The 19,732-nt window shown below is 58.6% G+C and overlaps 1 protein-coding gene across 1 annotated transcript in view; it reads right to left on the bottom strand.

Annotated features, from left to right (window-relative positions):
- The window catches only part of SLC6A3 (solute carrier family 6 member 3), a 32,165-nt gene extending 12,433 nt beyond the window's left edge, over positions 1-19,732 (bottom strand). Inside the window, exons 1-6 of the mRNA XM_006198293.4 lie at positions 19,447-19,732; positions 18,031-18,162; positions 11,714-11,939; positions 3,399-3,537; positions 2,575-2,709; positions 1,224-1,327 (exon numbers count right to left, since the gene is read on the bottom strand). Coding sequence (XP_006198355.1) covers positions 1,224-1,327; positions 2,575-2,709; positions 3,399-3,537; positions 11,714-11,939; positions 18,031-18,162; positions 19,447-19,732 — 1,022 coding nt within the window. The remainder of the gene's footprint in view (positions 1-1,223; positions 1,328-2,574; positions 2,710-3,398; positions 3,538-11,713; positions 11,940-18,030; positions 18,163-19,446) is intronic.

Genomic DNA, 19,732 nt, shown 5'->3' with positions numbered 1-19,732 from the left:
AGACGAGGGCCGCAGCCGCTCCTGCAGCCACAGCACCTGTCCCGGGCCGCCCTGCAGGAGGCTGCCGCCCGCTGGGTGACGGGACCTTCCACGGGATCCCCACCGAGTAGCTCTGGGCTCTGGGCTCTGGCCAGACTTCGGCCGAGCCAGGCCCTATGGTGACCAACCGTCCATGTTTGCCTGGGGACCAAGAGGATCTTGGGACTCTCGACTCAGTGCTGATGGCGATACTGTCCCACCAGCAACGCTGGGGCTCTGGGTGGGCAGAGCAGCTGACTGGCGGGGGAGTCCCCACCCCTGTTCCACGGAGGCTGCCAGGCAGGGCTTCTAGGTGACTTCTGGGGACCTAGTTAAAATGCAGGCTCTGACGGGGTGGGTCTGGGGAGCCCCAGATGCTGCATTTCCCACATGCTCCCAGGGTCTGATGCTGCTGGCCTGGGGACCCCACTCCAAGGGCTGGGGATTCAGAGGGCCAGACCAAGGGAGGGGGCGGGTGTGGGGTCAGCCCTCCGGGTGCTGGCTGCAAGGACGTACAAAGGAGGGCACCCTTGTACTTTTACTGAATTGTTATCCTCATGATGTGAAAGAAAATAAACAGAGGCTCGGAAAGTTCAAAGAAAGCGGCCCCAGACGGAATTCTTGTTCTGCTTTCAGAAGGATTTCAGGTCCAGCAGGTGGCTGCGGGTCACTGAGGACATCCTGGGCCTTGTGGCACCAGCGGAGACGCTGTCTGGGGTGTGGGCGCTCGGTGCTGCTGCTGTCCTGCCTGCCTGGTGCTGGGGCACCGGGGTGCCGCTGCACAGGGTCTGGGATGTCCCCCAGGGCCCAGGCTCCCTTGATGCAGGCCCTTCCTCATGGGGGCGACGTCTGGAGAGGAGTGGACCCTGAGTACTGGGAGGACGAGCTGGGGCCGGGCAGGGGATGGAGGAGGGAGGCAGAGGGAGGGGCCTGGGGGTGGGGGGATCCGTGAGACTTCCTCCCAGGAAGGCGCCAACACCTTCCCTGCTTCAAAACCTCCCTTGAAGCAGGAAACACTGTGCCTGTAGCTTCCCTGTTTCATTTCCATTTAAACAGCCATTTTGGCTTAGAGGTTTGCAAGCACAAATTATTCCCTTCTCCCTTCATCCAGGGACACAACATTTCCAAAAGTCAATGACATGCCCCCACATCAGCGATGCCCCCGCCTGACTTTGCAGACCCTCCTCCGGCACCTCAGGACTCACCTGTAGCAGTTGTTGGTGAACTTATTGTAACTGGAGAAGGCGATCAGGACCCCAAGCCCAACTCCCAGTGAGAAGCATATCTGGATGGCAGCATCGATCCAAACCTGCAGGAACCCGAGGGAGACAGGGCGGTCAGAGGTCACGGCGGACAGAGTCGGACTGAAACTCAAGGTCATGGTCAAGGACAGATGGCGTCAGCCACGTGGTCTGGGCAAACACAGTCTCAGGGAACAAGCCCTTCCCGGGTCGCCAGTGTGAAGGAACCTGAAGAAAGGGGCACTGAACCTGCAATTTCCTGTTGCTGGCATGATGACCCGTGACCCTCGTGACAGCACTGATCTGTTAAAATGCTGTGTGATGCTGGTGCCTCGATAGAGACACCCACTCATGCCTGCTTTCTCCCCAAACCGCGGTGCCAGAAGCACACAGGAGAAGCAGCACGCAGTGGCCAGCTCCTCCCCTCCCAGGTTCCTGGGGACGGAGTCACGGTGCCCTCCCCTGCCCCCTCCACCCACCATGAGCCCCACTCCCCACCCAGCACCACCCAGCAGCACCGCTGGCTCCCACTCCCCTCCCCCCCCCCCCTTGCTTCTCCTGGAGTGGCTGACAGGCGGCCGCCACCGTTTGCCAGGACTAGTCCACTCGAATTTCCTACAATTCCCGCCTCCTGCCAGTGGCCACTCCCACTTCTGGGCCTGGTTTCCCTGCAATGCTGCTGCCTCTCCCTCTCCCGCTCCCGTCGTCTCCTCCAGTTGCCCAGTCGAGCCTTGTCTCTGTATGAGGTTGTCTCCAAGTATTTCAGGCCAGATTTCTTTCTTTCTTTGCTGGAGAAATTTGCAGCCTGACTGGGGACTCAGTTTTGGATGGGATGTGATTAGATCACTCCCTGGTTCACACAACGTCACCTCGTCCCAGTCTAGTTCGGAACACCCCCAGGGAGCCAGAGCTCAGGGCTGTGAGCCAGGTGAGCAGCCCCCAGCCCCAGCCCCCCAGCACAGACTGGCAGCCCCACAGGTGCTGATCCGAGGAACGAGGAACTGGAGCCTTTCTCCAGGAAGTGGGATGGGCCGAGGGGAGGAGGTCGAGTGGCAGCAGCCTTCCGCTTTCTTCCTGCAGAGACCAAGGTGGCGTCCCCCAAACTTCCTTATCTGGTCCATTCAGCCCCTCCTGTGCCCACTGTCCCCGTCTCAACTGGACGGTGAGCTCTGCCTGGCGGGCCAGGTCTTCCCACAGAGCCGGGCGCACTGCAGGGCGAGTGAGAAGTTCCTGCCCAGCGGCTGCCATTGGGGTCTCCTGCTGCGGAACGCCAGTGCCTGTGGACCACAGGGCGGCGAGCCGAGGGCATACTCACAGAGGCCTCGCAGAGCCGATGGAAGTCCACGCTCAGGTACGCCCTGATGCCGTCCATGGCCCCAGGAAGAGTGATTCCTCGCAGGAGCAGAGCAAAGAGGACCACGTACGGCATGGTGGCCGTGATCCACACGACCTGGTGAGAGGAGGCATCCCTGGGGTGCCCCGGCCACCCGTGGGCAGGAACAGGCACAGGGTCACCCTGATGGTTTGAGGGGGGGCCTCAAACTGGGAAGCCCGACACCCCAAACATCCACAGGACGCCAGCTCAGCAAATGCTGGCTGGAGCCAGACTGCTAAATGCCCTCTGCCCCGCACGTCCTTCCCAGGGCTTAAAGCAGGACAAACAGCTTGGCAAGGAAGGAACATTCCTAGTCTGCCTTCGCCCTGCTGCTGTAGGAGTGGCTGCATTTCTGGTGAGTGAGGTGGGGGTGAATTTGCACTGACTGTGAATGTGCGCCTGGATTACATGTGAAACATGGCCTCTGGGCTGGGGGTGGTGAGGAGGAGGGCGCCTGTCGTTGGAAGGCTCGTGTGCTGAAATTGCTCTGTGAGTATTGTCCCAAGTGATGGGCACGGCTTGGTCAGCGTTGCTTTGGGTGCCCACATATTTTCATGGGCAAAAACCAATTCATATTGTGCTGATCTTCATGCTGAAAACACTCTGCTGTGGGTGCATTTCCCCTTGACACTGTTTCTCAGCCAGAGCTACCTGCCCGCGCCCCCCCGACCACGCCCACCCGTCCACTCCCCTGCCACGCCCACCTGCCCGCTCCCCGACCGCACCCACCTGTCCACTCCCCAGGGGGCAGCCCTGAGCCTCACCTTCCCGGAGGTCTTCACTCCCTTCCACAAACTGAAATAGAGCAGGACGATGACCAGCACCAGGCAGGATGCGAGCTGCCAGCGGGGCGGGCCCAGGTCGTCGATGCCGTGGCTCTCGTGCAGATGCAGCACACCGCGCCTGGACAGGAGGGAGGAGGTGGGGTCCTGCAGGGGTGCTGCCTCCTGCCCAGAGCCAGAACTGGACGGCTGAGCCTGCCCCAAGACCCACCTTCCCCAACTCGGCTTGGCAGGAAGGGCCTGGCCTGATGGGCCCGGAGACCCCCTACCCACCCCAGAAGGGCCAGGTGCCCCCAGCCTAGAGGAGATGCAAGCTCCATCTTCAAGGCCCCTGGAGGAGACAGGCCAGAGCTCACCAGGAGCTCACAGAAGCCCAGCCTTGGCCTCTGGCCCTCAGCACCCCTGCTTTTTGGAACTGGAAGAGGGAAGGGCACCGGGGTATTTGAAGGAAAGGAGCTGCAGAACCAGGGGACGCTGCTCAGTGGGGCAGAGCCGCTGCTGCCTGCCGGATGGCCCAGAGCCACTTCTGGCAGGGAGGAGGCCGAGTGGACTCAGAGCAATAAAGCAGGACGCACAGCGCCTGGCTGTTCTCTAAGGGTGGCAGCGGATGACACCTGCTCCCACAGCTCCAGCTGCGTCAGGGAGGATCCCACAGACTCAGGATGGCCCCACTTAGGGACCCGTCTTGTGGGGGCTCCGTCACAGGGGCAGAACAGAAGGCTGTGCAGAGGGGATGGAACTCATGGCCAGAGGTGCATGCCCTGTGCCAGGCAGGGATCCGGGCACTTGTCTACACAGGATCCTGTTAAGTCCTGGTGACCATCTGCGGGGAAGGAGGCAGCACCGTCACGTCCCCAGCACACCTGCTGCCTCTCCTTCACAGGCAGGAATTTTGAATCAATCGAAGGCGACTCCATGGCTGTCCTGCTGCCCTAGGGAGTGGAGGAGCCAGGCTGTGAAAGGAGTCACTGGCAGCAACCGAGTTTGCCTGGATCCCTAGGAAGTAATTCTGGCTCCAGGGCAGGATGCTGCAGACCCAGCTTTCCAGAGCTTTCCGCCAGCTTCAGGCATCACGGTGGCATGTAGAAGGAACTTGGGTCTTCAGAGCATCACAGTCTCGCAGCAGGGGAGGCAAGGGAGGCCTTGACAGGCATGGAGAGAGGTCTGGGAGGCACACCTGCACACTCCGGGGTGGGCGGGCGGGAGGAGGCCACTGTGGGACACCGCTCAGCCTGCCGTGCCAGCCTGTCCTCCCCGGGGCCGCCCTCCCTGGCGTCTCCTCCGGATTTCTGGGGCGGTAGAACTCCTAGCGTCTTCCTCTCCTCCCCCTAGCTCAGCGTTGGCGCTGCGCCTGCTGCCCAGCGTCCCTTCTTGTCCCACCCACCCCAGCCAGGTCTTATCACCCCGAACTCTCTCCAGCAACAGGCTGGCACTGCCAGGTGAAGCCACAGTGTCAAAAGGCGGCTGTGTGAGAGACGGACCCTCTCCATGCAATCCAGCTGCACCTCAGCCTCCTCGCACACGCACCTGCCAGGTTATGCACCCACACCTGGGGGCGGACAGCCCTTTACCATCGGCCTGCGAAAGGAGCACTGTGGCCCACAGGCATCCGTAGCCTCCCAGGCTGACAGGGCGGGGCTCCACAGAAAGTGCACAGCTCTCCTGGTGAGGGTGGGGCGGGGTGGGGGCCAGGCACTGGTTCCACGTTCAGACATTTCAAATCCAACTGGTTCGACGCTCTTCTCCAAGACTAAAAATCCATCTTGCTTTGAAGTTGTGTGACGTCCCACAGACAGAGGCCAGGCCTCTCCAGGTCGCTGTCAGCCCGGGAAGGGGCCACTGTGCCCCTTCACCATGCGGGGCAGCCCCCCCAGCCAGCAAGGACAGCCGCGGGGCAGGGACTACACTGCCCAAGAGCAGGAGCATGGCCTGGAGGGACGGCGGGGGACAACGGGGCAGCTGGTCTGGGGCTGAAACACAGGCATTTCTGCAGCTGTAAGTGGTCTGGGGCATCCGACGGAGCGGCCCGGGCCACGGCCAGCCTCGGGAAAGGCACAGACTCCCACTGTCGGCTGGGCTCCTTTCCCAGGTGAGTTTGTGGTTGTGCCATCCTGCATCTGGATGACATGAGAGCACCTGAGGCACAGCCTCGCTGAACCCGCATGGCAGCCCCCCACCCATGCACAGATGAGGGCCCCGGCACCAAGGGGTGAGGCCCCAGCCTCACCCAGAGGCAGAGAACAGCAAAGCGGACTTTGGCGCGGGGAGCGCCAGATGCCGTGCTCTGCCGGGAGGGAGATGGCTGCTGTGGGGAGGGGGCGGGGGCCCTCTGCCCCGGCCACGAGAGAGCGACATCACCGAAGACCAGAAAACTGGACAAAGCGATGAAGCGAGACTAACCAGACGAGGGTTTTCAGACCCAGGCCTGGAGGTGACGCATGGCTGAGCCCTCCTGCCCAGCTCCCTGCCTGGGGGCCCCTCCCGATGGCCGGGCAGGGGTGCTGAGCGCGGCGCGGGGTCTTGCTGGGCACAGGAAGCAGGGTTGGAGCCCGGGCAGTCCGAGGCGCTAGAGAGGGCCTCCCCAGGACCCCGGACTCCCAGGAGGCCGTGCGGGTCGGCAGCGCGGCTGCAGAAGTGCCCTCAGAGCTGGCGCACCCCCGCCCTGGGAAGGCCACACTGCAGCAGGCGAACAGACTGTCCCCAAAGCCAGGGCCACCTGGAACCATGTCAACAGGCTTTAAAGCCAGCTTCGAAAGGATAACCCTGTACAGCAAGCAGACTAACTTCCTGCCGGAACAAATCTCACGTCCTTTAAAGAAAGACAGGAGAATCTACACACCCGCAAACGTGAAAGTCCTCAAGTTGAGCATGCAGTAAAAACATCACTAGACACAAGAAGCAGCAAGGAAAAGGGACCCACGACCAGCAGAAAGCCAGTCAGCGGCTCCCTCACACCAGATGCAAATCTGGTTCAAAACCGGTCAGAGACTAAATGCAAGGGCGCAAACGATAAACCTCCCGCAGGAACTGGGGGGAGTCTTCACGCCTTTGGGTTTGCCAATGGGTTTTTGATACGAAGCCCAAAGCCCAAAAACAGATAAATTAACTTCGTCGAAACTGAAAATTTTCCTGTGTCAAAGGCGCTACTAGGAGAGTGAAAGGCAGCCAGCAGAGCGGGAGAAAACGCCTGCAGGCCACGCGTCTGATCAGGGTTAGTATCCAGAATAAGTAAAGAGCCCCTAAAATGCAACAACACCAACAGGAAACCAAACCACTCAGTCTGAAAACAGGCGAAGGGCCTGAATAAACATTCCTCCGAAGGAGACACGCAGACGGCCAGTAAACACACAGTGATGCGCAACGTCACCAGTCACCAGAGGAAAGCAAGTGGAAACCGCGATGGGACACAATTCCATTCCCAACAGGATGGCTACTGTTGGGAAAAAATCAGAAATCAAGGATCCAGGGTGTGGACAAACTAGTCCTTATGCATCGCTGGTGGGAATGTACACAGAATGGTGCCGCTCCCGTGGAAAAGGGTATGGTGTTTCCTCAAAAAAATAAACAGAACCATCATTTGACCCAGAAATCCCACTTCTGGGTCTACCTCAAAAGAACTGGAAGGAGGGACTCATGCACCCATATTCACAGCAGCACTATTCACGGTAGCCAAAGGGTGGAAGCAACCCCAGTGTCCACTGGTGGATGACGGATGAACCCAGCGTGGTCCATACACACAGCAGCAAGTGATTCAGCCTTAAAGGAGCGGATTCCTGACGCCTGCTGCAACATGGATGAACTTTGACGACATTAGGCTCAGTAAGAGAAGCAAGACATGAAGGACAAATGCTGTATGAGTCCACTTATCCGAGGTCCTGGGGCCACCAGATTCACAGAGACACAACGTACAGTGTGGGTGCCGGGGGTCGGGGAGGGAGACAGGGAGCTAGCGTTTAATGGGTCGAGTTCAGTTTCGGGGGATGAAGCTCTGGAGGCAGATGATGGTGACGGTTGCACAACCGTGTGACTATTTCTAATACCACTAAACCGTACATTTAAAAATGGTTAAAATGGTAAATTCCATGGGATGAATGTTGCTACAATTTTAAAAATCCCCCCCAAAGAAGGCAACATGCTTTTCAGAAAAACTAAGGCTACGAGAGTCCATTGCCAGCACGACTACCCTGTAAGGAGGTCTACACTGCAAGAAACGTCAAAGGGAGTTCTTCAGATGGAAGGAAGCGATGCCAGGTGGGAACCTGGATCTGCGTCAGGGGAGAGGGGCCCCGGAAGGGCTGACTGCGCGGATAAATAGAAAAAATCTTTTCTGGTTTCCAATTTATTTAAAGTGTTTAAAGCAAAGATAGTAACAACATATGGAGTTTATAACATATAGAAACAAACCCTATGACAACAGTTGCACAAAGGACACGAGAGAAGAATGGAAACACATTGTTGTGAGGGCCTTACGTCGTACGTGAAGCGCGTGATGTCATCCGAAGGCGGACTGTGGTGACTGAAAGCTGTACCCTGCAGACCCTAGCGTAACCACCAGGAAACCAGGACAGAGAGCTACAGCTTATTAGCAAACGGTGCAGACGAAGTGGAAGCCAGAAATTAATTCGAAAGAAGAAATAAGCAGAGGAAACAACAAACAGTGAAGAGATGGGACGAACTGGACAAAAATTAGCAAGGTGAGAGACTTAACCCCAACCGGACTGGACACTGGAATAACGGACAGAGGTCGTCGCAGTGAACGGAAAGCCGAGAGCCAACTCGCTGCTGTTTACTGAAGCCCACTCTAAACGTGACACGGACGGTGGGATTTATCAGGGCAGCAGAAGAAATCTCACGTGAGCACTGCTCACAGGAAAGCTGCGGTGCTCATACGAGTACCAGGGAAAGCTGACATCAGAAGGGTGAGTGTCACCAAGAGGGGCCTTTCATAGGGGAGAGGAGTCGATTAAAAGGCTTGATGTTACCTATTCTGGAGGTTCCTGTCTTTTCACAGCATATTTATTTGTTCACTTAATAGAGGGTTTCGCTCTTTATTCATGGCCAAGGTGGCCCTGTTCTGGTACCAATGTCTGGTCCACCAATTACGTCCTGGAAAATTCTTAAAGGTGCCAATAGCTAGGGAGCACTCTTCATCACCTTTAAATAACTCAATATAGTCTCGGTTCATACATTTGAAACAAAATCAAACTCAGTAATGATCACTTTCATAGGCTTATAATTTCCACTAAACTTTCAGAAATATTAAAAGCAAAACCAAAAAAGCAGAACAAAAATAAAAGACTTGATATTCATAAACATCCATGTCCTTCAGAAAGAGAGCTTCAAAATACATGCATGAAGCAAAAATGGATAGAACTGTAAAGAGAAGCAGGCACATCCATGAGAGGTTATGGCTGAGATTTCTGACCCCTTCCTCAGTAACTGGCAGAGCAAGCAGGCAGTGAGGCTGTGGGAGGCCTGGGCAGACCGGAGCCAGCACGACCGGGCTGGCGCGTCTGCCCTGCCACAGCTGGACACACGTTCTTCTTAAGGGCATGTGGAACATGCGCCAGGATAAACCACATCCTGAGTGACAAGTCTCAGTGTGTTTTGAAACAATGGAGTTTTATAAACATATTATCTCACCGAATCAGAATTAAATCAGAAATCAGTAACAGAAATATGTCTAGAAAACCTCTAAACATTTCAAAATCAAACGACAAACTTTTAAAATGTCCTATAAGTCAAAGAAGAAGTCACAAGGCAGGTCGGGGGTACTTTAAACTGATGACAGTGAGACCCCACTGTGCCCAACATGCAGGAGGCAGCTAAAGCCGCCTCTTGGAGGCAAATCTGTAGCTTTAAATACATGGCTTTCTAGTTTATATTAGAAAGAAGGTGAAGGAGGTTTTAATAAGTATTTATGGAGCCGGGGGAAATCTAAAGCTGGCTGGCGTTACAGGGGCCTATCTAGGGGTGTCCAAACCCACACACGTTTTGCAGCACGTACAGCTTTCCTACTTCAACGGTCACAGTTACCTTGGCCTTTGTGGCATTTCATGGTGGGATGTGCTTTCAGAAACATGCGATGCTTCTCACGATGACCCACTTTATAAAGTGGGTTTCAATTCCAGAGAACCCTTGCAGGCCTGACAGTCACTGGGGCCTGTCTCGCGGCAACGCAGTCAGCACCGTTAGTGAAGTCACCTGGGGAATCCTCAGTGCAGTTCAGTAACTCACCGTGTTGTTAGTGATCGATGACTTCGCCACAGACCTCCCGAGGCCCCGCCTTTGCCCCGGCGTCACCGCCAGCCACGGCGGGTCACCTGCCGCTGTGACAGCCCTTCCCGGGGAGGGTCCTCCCTTCCAGGCTGGGAGCTTCCAGACGGACTCCACTGGTCTGCTCTTTTTTTTCAATTCACGGGTCGCATATATTCTTCCTTTCTAGCATTCTTAGTAATAAATCACTAGATGGATCAGTTTTTCCTCCTATTTTTCTTGCCTGAAAATCACGTGGGTGACCCAGCCCCTCCTACGCCCCCAACAGAAGATGAGTGTCCCCAGAGGGCAGTGTTGCTGGCACCTCTGACGTCTCAGAAAGCTTCTAAGCATTCTAAACGGCACCTAAATCCATCTCAAAATTTGAAAAGACACACTAGCTCAACAATCTAGCTGGTTTTGTGGGTGAAATGGTAAATTAAAGCCGACTCCAGCGGAAGCTGAGACCACGTCTGCACCTCGGCTTCCTGGTGCAGGGGCTCCCCCACCCCTGCCGGCCTCTTCTCTCCGTCACTCGTGAACCCCGAGCTGGGCCACGCGGCGAGAGTGCGAGCAGCCCCGGCCTCGACCTGTTCACGACTCGCTATTAAATTTGGGAAACACAGTAGCGGACCAGCCCGCGGCGAGCTCCTGAGAACTGCAAACTTGACTCCGACCAATACTCTGCTGCCCTTTTCTGGACAGATCTACCGTTCCCTGTCTGCTTGTCACACACGCCCAGGTAGCCGCACTGCGTCTCCGCCTCTCGTGGGTCTGCCCACCTGCGGCTCTTGGAGGCAGATCTAAGGGGGCCGATCCCAGGGGCCGTTCCCAGGGGCCTCCTGTCTCCAGCCCATCTTGGGAACCAGCTCGCCCCTCCTGAGAGCTCTGGAGGCCAAGGCCCAGCCTCGGCTTTGGAGCCTCCCTTCTCCCACCCGGCAGGCGGGCTCCCAGTGGCCCCACCTCCCCATCACGGAACTTCACTCCCTCCCCTCCGCACACTCCTTCTCTCTCCAATCCCAAACCACGGGAGCGTGAGCAGGCCCCTTCACACTCACCCCTCGCCCCCGACCATGCTGTCCCCAACAACGCCTGAGCAAGGCTCCCAGAGCGCAGGGCTCAGGCTCTGCCTGGTGCCACGCGTCACAGCCGGAGGCTCCAGTCCGCAGGTCCACGAGCCCTGCCCTTCTGGCTGCTCCTGCGTCCAGACGAATCCTACTGGGGCCCGGAGGCTCTGCTCTCCTCTCCTGCACGCCTGAGGGGCCTCACTCATCTAGACGGGGCCCCAGGAGCGGGCGGCCCCTTCCCATCAGGGAAGACCAGGGTTCACCCTCTGCTCAGCGAGGCCGGGCGGGTGGCTCTGCTCAGCCCCAGGGGCCCGGCCCTCCCACCACGACGGACTTCGGCGCTTCCACAGCGAGGCCTCCTCACCTTCAGTCTCATGGTTTTCTAACTCAAAATGAGTTTTGCGGTTCCCACTTGCTGTTAAAACCTGAATCACTTGATTTTTATTGGTTGAGATTCCTTTTTCTGAATTGTAAGTGGCCTCATTTTTACCTGTAAACACGAGCAGACTGTACCTAACTACGCAGGGAGGACTTCAGCCCCAAGGAGGAACACCAGTCGGCGCGAACTTTGAAGCTGGCGGGAGTCGCTCTGGATATTCCTTAAGAGGAGCTGCTTCAGTCAGGACGTCAGGACGTCAGGACGTCAGGACACGGCGGGGGGGGGGGGGGGCGGTCGGGGGGAGGGGTCCTCGCAGAGCCTGCCCCGCCCACCCGCGGCGGCTGCCACTGGCCCTGCACACTCGTGGACCCGGGTGTCTGCGTGACAGCAGGGTGTCCTCAGCTCAGGGACACCCCTTCAGGATCACGTCACGGAGGGGGCCACCCAGTGACAGAGCCTGGCTCCTCTGGGCAACCGTCTCTCCCAAACCTGCCTGGGTTCCGGGCGGGCGGGCGCTGACCTGGGGCCGCCGCTGCGCCCGCCCGGCCTCCGCCCTCCCTAGGGCGGACCGGCAGGACCCGCAGGGCCCCACTCACTCGAAGTACTCGGCGGCCGGCGTGGTCCTGAAGGAGTCGTTGGGGCCGGGGCTGGGGCTGGGGCTGCGGGCGTCGGAGCAGTTGGGGCTGTTCCAGGAGTTGTTGCAGCCGGTCCAGGGCAGCTCGGCGCTAAAGGAGGAGAAGAGGTAGTGCAGCGCCCAGGCGATGATGACGTTGTAGAAGAAGCCGACGTAGAGCGAGATGAGGATGACCGTGTAGCCCACGCCTGCGGGATGCAGCGCCGTCAGCCCCCGCCGCCCCGCCCCAGCCGCCTTCAGACGCTCGGGAAGACGAGCGGAAGGGGGTGCAATCGCGCCGTCATCACGTGGCCCTTCCCGCGCATCTACGGCCGTCCACGTCTACCAGACACACAGGGGCACCCAGGACCCCCGGCACAGCCAGGCCACTGCAGACACACAGGTAGCTAAGGCCCGCCCGTGGCTGCCCACGCCTCTCACAGCCACTCATGCAGGCTCTCTTACGGTCACCTAGGGCCACTCTGGGCCACCCAGGGCCACCCAACCCAGGGCCGCCGGCCATACAAAACCATCAGAATCGCCCACAGCCACCCAGGGATACAGAACACCACCAAGAGTCAACAAAGGCCACCCCCAACCATTCAGGGCCCCCCAGGGACCTCCAGGGCTGCCCTTGCCAACAGGGCCAGAGGGCCCTCCAGGGTCACCCAGGAACATCCAGGGTCACCCATGGCCGTCCAGGCCACCAAGAGTCACTGAAGGACAACAGGGTCTTCCACAGCCAACCACAGCCACCCAGGCTCATCCAGGACCATCGAGGGCATCCGAGACCATCCATGCCTACCTGGGCTTCCCAGGGCCATCCAGAGTCATTCGTGTCCACCCACGGCCCGTCATGCCCCTCAAGACTACCCAGGGCAGAGCCATCTGGGTCCACACAGCTACAGAACCACCTAACGCCACCCAGGGCCGTGCACGACCATCCAGGGCCGCCGGCGTCATGCATATACGACCCTCCAGGGTCTCTTATGGTCACCAGGGCCTCTCAGTGTGACTTTTCAGGACCACAACACCTGGAGTCTGGAACAGTCACTGACTCGTGGAGCAGAACAGAGTGGCGAGCAGTCTCTGAGCTGTGCCAGCCTGACTGTGGGGGGCAGACGGTCTGGCAGTTAGAAGACCTTCTGTTGGTCAGGGAGCCCCTCTCTATTCGAGGTCCTCCCTGGACGAGCACTGTCACGTCTACTTCATCCAGCCCCACGCAGAGTTCTTTTATTTCCACACCCCTTCCCAGCTCTGCGAGGAGGACTGGCTCGGGCTGCAGCTCCCCCGTGCCAGGCCCTGTCTTGCCTGCTGGTGGCCGGGGCGGAGCACAGCTTTTGCAGGAGTGGCCTGGCTTGCTTTTATGGGTGCAACTGACAAAACCTGAGCTATTCTCATGCTCAGGACACTTCGGTAGAGTTTGCTTCCTACCCTGAAAGCAAAAAGAGAGGCACCACCATCCGTCTGTGTGTGGATGTTAGACACAGGAGTTCAATATCAGAGTGTGGCCGGGCTGCAAGTGACGTGAAGGAGGAACCTGAAGGCCCGTGGCTTCCTGAGGCTGCAGTCGGGGGTGATTTACCTGAAATACACTCATGTGTCATCCCCCTTGGAAGACACGCTTGGCAGCAGTGATGGCAGGACCCATGCGCTCCCTTCGGGAGGCCCTCTCCAAGATGGAACACTCCCGCTCGCCCGCTCCTGAGGAGGCGGCGGAGTCCCAGCGGGCAGGCCCGGGGGGCCGAGCCTTCGGGGCTGTTCCGAGGAGTGTCGCGGAGGGTTTTCCCGGCGGTGAGCTGGCTGTGGATCCGGGCTTGTGATCTTTGGAAGGCGAACACTCTGCACAGCAAACCCTCAGCTCGAAACGCTGGGAATTCAAAGGGGCTTTTGCTCAAACACTAGGCAGACCCAAGTCCGGTGTCCGAAGGGAGGGCTGGTCCTTTGGAACCGGCACCACGTGCACAGCCCTCCACCTGGGCAGGCCGGGCTTCTCGACTTTCACAACAGCGACAAGGGCACCACGGGCTGACGGGGCTCCCAGAGCCTGAGGACCTGCCCCACCAGCAGCACAGCACAGCCCCAGAGGCTCCCCCCGCCAAAGGCACAGCCTCCTTGCGCCGTGGTCCAGCTGCCCCAAGGGACCTGGGGGCGGGCCGATTCCCCAGGACAGCGGCTGTGGTGTCGGCCATTCGTCTGGTCACCAGAGTTCTGTCCTCTAGGACCACAGAGCCTCAGGAAGCCACGGGCCTTCAGGTTCCTCCTTCACGTCACTTGTAGCCCAGCCACATGAAATGCACGGTCCTGTTTGTTCTGAGAATGTTCCTGTGACCGCTGTTCACGTGTTACCACATCTTCTAATAAAGTACCGTCTGATGCGTTTCTTCCACTGTCTTCCACGGGAACTTCTTTCCCAAGAAGGTGCAGGCTCAGTCCCCTCTAACTTTTCCAGTGAAAATATTGATGAAAACTTGACCTGCTCCTCTTTTGTCTGACACGCAGGAAGCCGAGGCTCAGTGTGAGTCTCAACCACAACACTTAACGTCAGTTTTCTTACGTTTCCGTTTTTTAAGCATCTTTATATCAACTTTGTGTGCATTCTATTTTATCTTAGGCCTCTTTAAATTATTTTGAGAAGGAGAGGAAGTTTGGTAAATCATCAATATCACTGACTACAAAATATAATGAATTATTCTGTATTTGATAAAATGGGGTGGTGATGCTGCCACACTGTACACACAAAGGGGGCGCCTGCGGCGGTGACCCAGACAACCTGAGGTGCATTCTTGGACCTCAGCAGAGCAGCACAGTCCCCCTCCTCCACCACGAGAGCCAGGTCACTCCAGAGTGTCCCCCAGGGCTGGCTTCAGGAGGAAGAGGGTGTCACAGGTAAGCAGTACTCCCAGGACACCAGCTGGAGAACACATCCCTAACCAAGCAGGGGACCTATTCCTGGTGAGTCACCACGGGTCTCCGAGGAAACAGGAGAGAGTTCCTCCTCTGGTGGTCCGAGTGTCTTTAGTGTCTGCTTGGGGGGGGTGTGTTCATGCATGTGCACACGTGAATGTGTATGTATGTGTGTGCATGCACTTGTGTATGTGTGTATGAGAGTGCATACTTGTGCACACGTGTGTGTGCATGCGCACCAGAGAGAGAGGTGTGGGGGCGGGGAGGGACAGAGAATGATAGGGCCAGGGATGGGGGGAGGCAGATGCAGACAGAGACGAGGGGCGGGGGAGAGGGCTCTGAGAGCCCTCCTCCCAGGCCCTGTGATGACACTGGGTGCCGAGGGCCACCTGGGGCCTCTGCAGCTGCGTGCCCACCCGGGGGGCTCTGGAGAGATTGTGCAGGGGACTGTGGATGACGTCCGGCCCCCGAGGGCCCTCACTCTGACCATGCACTTCACCGTCTGGCTTTCTCGGGTGGATCTCAGTGCAGTCAGGCACACGGAGGGGCTCCCAGGTCCAAGGGAGGGAAGGACGGGGGAGCAGGCTCCCTGGAGAGCTGGGCTCTGCTCCCACAGGGGGGACTTTACAGGGGCCCAGACGCGCCGACCGCCCACTGGAGGACTGGACCACCTCTTTTAGCTCCACAGAGACCATGAAGGGCTTTGTAACTGATGTCTTCGTTTACCGCGTGTCCCCTAGTCAATGACAGGCGAAAGCACCTGCGATGTTACTGAGTTTTTAAAAAGAGAAAGAAGGAAGGGCAGGCATGTGTATCAGGGTTTCCCGAACAGCGAGGTTTGGCCTCACCAAATGCAAGGGGCAACACCAGCGTCCTATCGAGCGGGCGTCCTCTTACCCAGTGGGTGAAACTCGCCCTGAACGGGCAGGGAGTCCCCTGCCAGGAGCCGCAGCTTTGCGAGCGTTGAACTCGTCGAGATGTCTGCTCCTCACAGGCAGAAGTCCTTGCGCGGATTCCCCGGCCCCCACCGGACACCGCCCCGTGCTGAGCTCGGGCTCCACAGTTGACCTGAAGTGATTTGCGATTTCTCTTGATTCCTGCTTAGGAGACGGGGTGACCAGGCTCTGGCCGAGACTCTGCCCATGGGGGACACATGGCACTGCTTCTGCGGCCTCCCTTGGCCATGCACATCCCTCCACATGGATGAGTTTGCAGACCTGGATGAGACCAACCTGGGATGCAGGAGCCTGAATCTAGGGCCATGACGTGGAGCACGTGGTGGAGCCTGTCCTCATCTGCCCGGCTCTCCAGGCGCTGCTGCTGCGCTGCTGGGCGAGCTGGCTGCCCCGCATCTACTCTCGGGACTGATCCGTGGACAGGGCTGACCGTCATACCCCCTGGAGGCAGGTTTTCCGTAGCAGCCACGTTCATCAGGATTTACTAGTCCTCCGAGATCCTTGGAAATCACTTACCGACGTTTTTATAAGCTGGCAGCTTTGTTAGGGAAAATTCCTTCTGTGGCAGGACGTACAGCCGGAAATTCACTTCCCTCTGCTGGCCCACAGCCCCACGGTGGGCGCCCTTTTACTCCCTGAGTCCCTGGCCCGAGCTCTGCCCGCCTGGACGCTTAGGAACGAGGTGGCTTTACTTTGGTTGAGCTTTGGACTCCCTGGTGGGAGGCGGGGCACAGGGTTACGTCACATCTCACAGCATACTCAGACTCGAGGGGTCGGCTCTCAGAAATCCAGAGATGAGGACACGGTTTGACACACAGCCTGTGTCCTTCCTCGGCAGCCCCCAGGATGGCCGCTCAAGGGGGGCCACTTCATTTCCGACTAGGCGCCTTAATACTGTGTAAATACTGACCGCATTGCAGGCCCAGTGTGGTGCCTGCCCGAGAGATGCTCGCTGCCCCGCGGACCTGGGAGGACAGGGTGAACGCAATGGCTCTGCTGCCTTGAGGGCGATTTTCTCCTGGAGGACTCCCCGCATCTCCCCGCAGCTGCAAGATGCCCTCACTCTTCGGCCGCATCAGTTCCTTCTCAGGGTAAACCCGCTGACGCATCCACGGCGCGTCCGTGGGGACCCACCAAGGCTTCCATTTTCCAAACACACCGACTTGGCAAGAACTTCTAAGGAAACCCAAAGACTGGGCTTTGCATCACCATTTTCTTAACGAAGCCAGCTGTCTAAGCAGGCACCTCCCTGGTCTCTTTGAGGAAATGCCTGAATCCTCCCTGGACCACCGGCTCCTGAGACTCAGGTGTGACCTGGAGGCTGGACTGGGGGTCAGAGAGGTCTGGGATTGAATCTCCCTGTCCTTGTCCAGATGATGACGGGGTAAGTTACTCCAGCCCCTGACCCCCAGCGCCTGCATCTACAGACGGCACCTGGGGCCAGGGGACCACGGACGGTCAGCAGACACCAGTCGCCACCGGGACTCAGCATGAGCTGTTTGCGTCACGCGCTGGGGCATCATGTTAGCAGCCGGGACAGCTCAGTGAACAGCCAGATGGTTGGAGAGATGACAGCTACAGAGACAGACGACAGGTGCTGGGTAAGCAGGTACAATATGGTCGGTGGGGGGGGGGTGACAGACGATTGGTCCGCATGTGACAGATAGCTGGGTGACAGATGGTAGGTGGATAGACGAGTAGACTGATGGGTGGCTGCATGGATGACAGGTGGACGGACAGTGTGACGGGTGGACGGTGTCCTCCAAAATTTGTTTGTTGCTGTTTTAACCCCCAGTTTTTCAGAATGTGGACTTATGTGGAAGCAGGGTCCTTACAGGGAAAATCAAGTTAAAGTGAGGCTGTCAGGGTGGGCCTGAGCCCAGGGTGATTGACGTCCCTCGGGAAAGGGCCAGAGACACATGCAGGGAAGACGTGAAGACACGGGGAGAAGGCCGCGAGCCACGGCCCACGGGTAGCATCCTGGACCCTCTTCCAGCCCTCAGAAGGGATCGCCCCCAATCCCCTGACTTCACCTCAGAACTTCCAGACAATGACCCTGCTGTTGAAGCCCCTCGGCTTGTGGCACTTTGTACGGCAGCGGAACAAACCAGTGCAGATGGACGGATGGACAACTGACCGAGGAGAGACGACAGATCAACAGGTGAGTGTTTCATCTTTTCTACCATTTAGCACTTTGACCAAATAACATCGCTGCTGAATGACAGCATGGCCTCCCTGGAGGCCAGGGAGTGCACCCCGAGTGCTCGGTCCTCAGGGATCTTCAAGGTCGGACCAGAACCAAAGCAGCGTCTGCACGGGCGTGGAGCCCCAGCGAAGCAGGCCCAAAGCTCACAACCCGGGCTCACTCGCTTTGAAAGCGCTCCAGCCACGCCCTGCTCTGTGGCCACCGGGTGCAAGGGGGCGTCCCCACCGTTACCTTTCAGTAAGGGGCAGATCTTCCAGACGCCGGCAGCCCCCTCCCTGTTGAACTGCCCGAGGGCCAGCTCCATGTAGAACAGCGGCATCCCGGCAATGACCATGAAGAGCAGGTAGGGGACCAGGAAGGCACCTGGGGGCACGACAGCGGTCAGCTGGGGCCGAGGGCGGGCGGCCTGTCCTCACTGCGGCCGCGGCTGCCCTGCCCGGCACATGCTTGGGCATGGCCATTTTCACCCCAGGGCCCTGTCCCTGTCTCTCCCTGAAGCTCCCGTGTGTCCACCCCACAAAGGAAAATTGCAGCGGGCGTGGGTGAGCCTCCTGCCCTAATGCCCGGCCCTGCGGCCATGAGGGCCCTGACACCCCCTGCTGCGGTCCCAGGCACCTCCCACCCCGAGTTACAATTCGTGCATGGGAGCAGATGACCAGAGGACACTGCCGTCCCTTCCCCTGCCGGGGGCCCGCCCTCGGCCCCTCCCTCTCCCCTGCACAAACGTCTGCCCTCCTGAGTAGTGATTCCTCTGGGATCCGACCCTGCCTGGGGGCTTTCATTCATCTTGAGCCCTGAGTTCAGAACCCAAGCTCTCTGGGGGCAGGAGCTGCCCTGGGGGCTGGAGACTCTCCAGGGAAGCAGCCAGTTCCTCATCAGATCACCAACGTCAGGGCCCCACGGGCTCAGCCTCCTTAAGCCCTCTTGCTCTGTCTCAGATGAGTGGGGCTTTGCACAGCTCGCTTCTGGGGAGGGGGGTCCAGGAGATGTCTTAGGGGAACTTCTGTATTTGCTCAGGCCTCAGTCTTCTCCCCTCAGGTTGGGGACAGTAATGCCCACCGGCTCACAGGCACACTGGAAGGCACCCCACCCCAAGGAGGTCTCCAGAGGCCCTGCGATTGTGCAGCAGGGCTGGCTGCCCAGCGGCAGCATTCGGGGAACTCACAGGAACCTGGCACCAGCCCAGTGGCTTCTCAACTTGAATATTTTGGGCGGCCCTGTGCCACTTCTTAGTTTTCTGCCTGGGGTCCAGGCATCCTGGTTCTAGAACTGGCTGTTCAGGGACTGGGGGCAGCAGGGGAGGGAGATAGGCAGTCGTCTGGTGCATCTTGGCTACTCCAAGTTCAAGGGCCTTGGAGCACTTTGTAGACACTGGTGAGTTGGCCAGGTGCCATTCTTTGGGCCTTTGAGGATCTTCTTTCCCAGAGTGAAATCATCTTTGGAAACAGAAGCAGAGCCAAGTGCCTCTGACCACCAGCCCCTGCCTCTGCTTTCCTGGCCTCGGTGACAGGCCACGAGATCCCTGAGCCCCACATCCGCCCGGGGAGACCTGCACCCTGCTGATGCTGCGCTTCTCCAAAGCCCTTCCTCCAGCTGCCCCCTGGCTCCAGCCCTGGGGGAGCGCACGGGGAGGGCAGCACGACTCACCCCCGCCGTTTTTGTAGCACAGGTATGGAAACCGCCAGACGTTGGCCAGGTCCACGGCAAAGCCGATCACGGAGAGGAGGAAGTCGATCTTCTTGCCCCAGGTCTCCCGTTCCTGGGCCTCCTCGGGGGTCTGCGGGGGGTTGACGAGGGTGGAGTTGGTGAGCTGCACCCCATTTTGCTCCTTGACCAGGACCAGTTCCACCGCCTTCGGGCCGGTGGCATTGGGCTCCTTAGCGGGGGCCACAGCAGAAGACATCAGTGCAACAGAGCATCTGCTTTGACTCAT

Source organism: Vicugna pacos, chromosome 3 (assembly GCF_048564905.1).
Source record: "Vicugna pacos chromosome 3, VicPac4, whole genome shotgun sequence".
In the NCBI taxonomy this organism is placed as follows: Eukaryota; Metazoa; Chordata; class Mammalia; order Artiodactyla; family Camelidae; genus Vicugna; species Vicugna pacos.
This window is presented reverse-complemented; position numbering and strand designations above follow the sequence as displayed.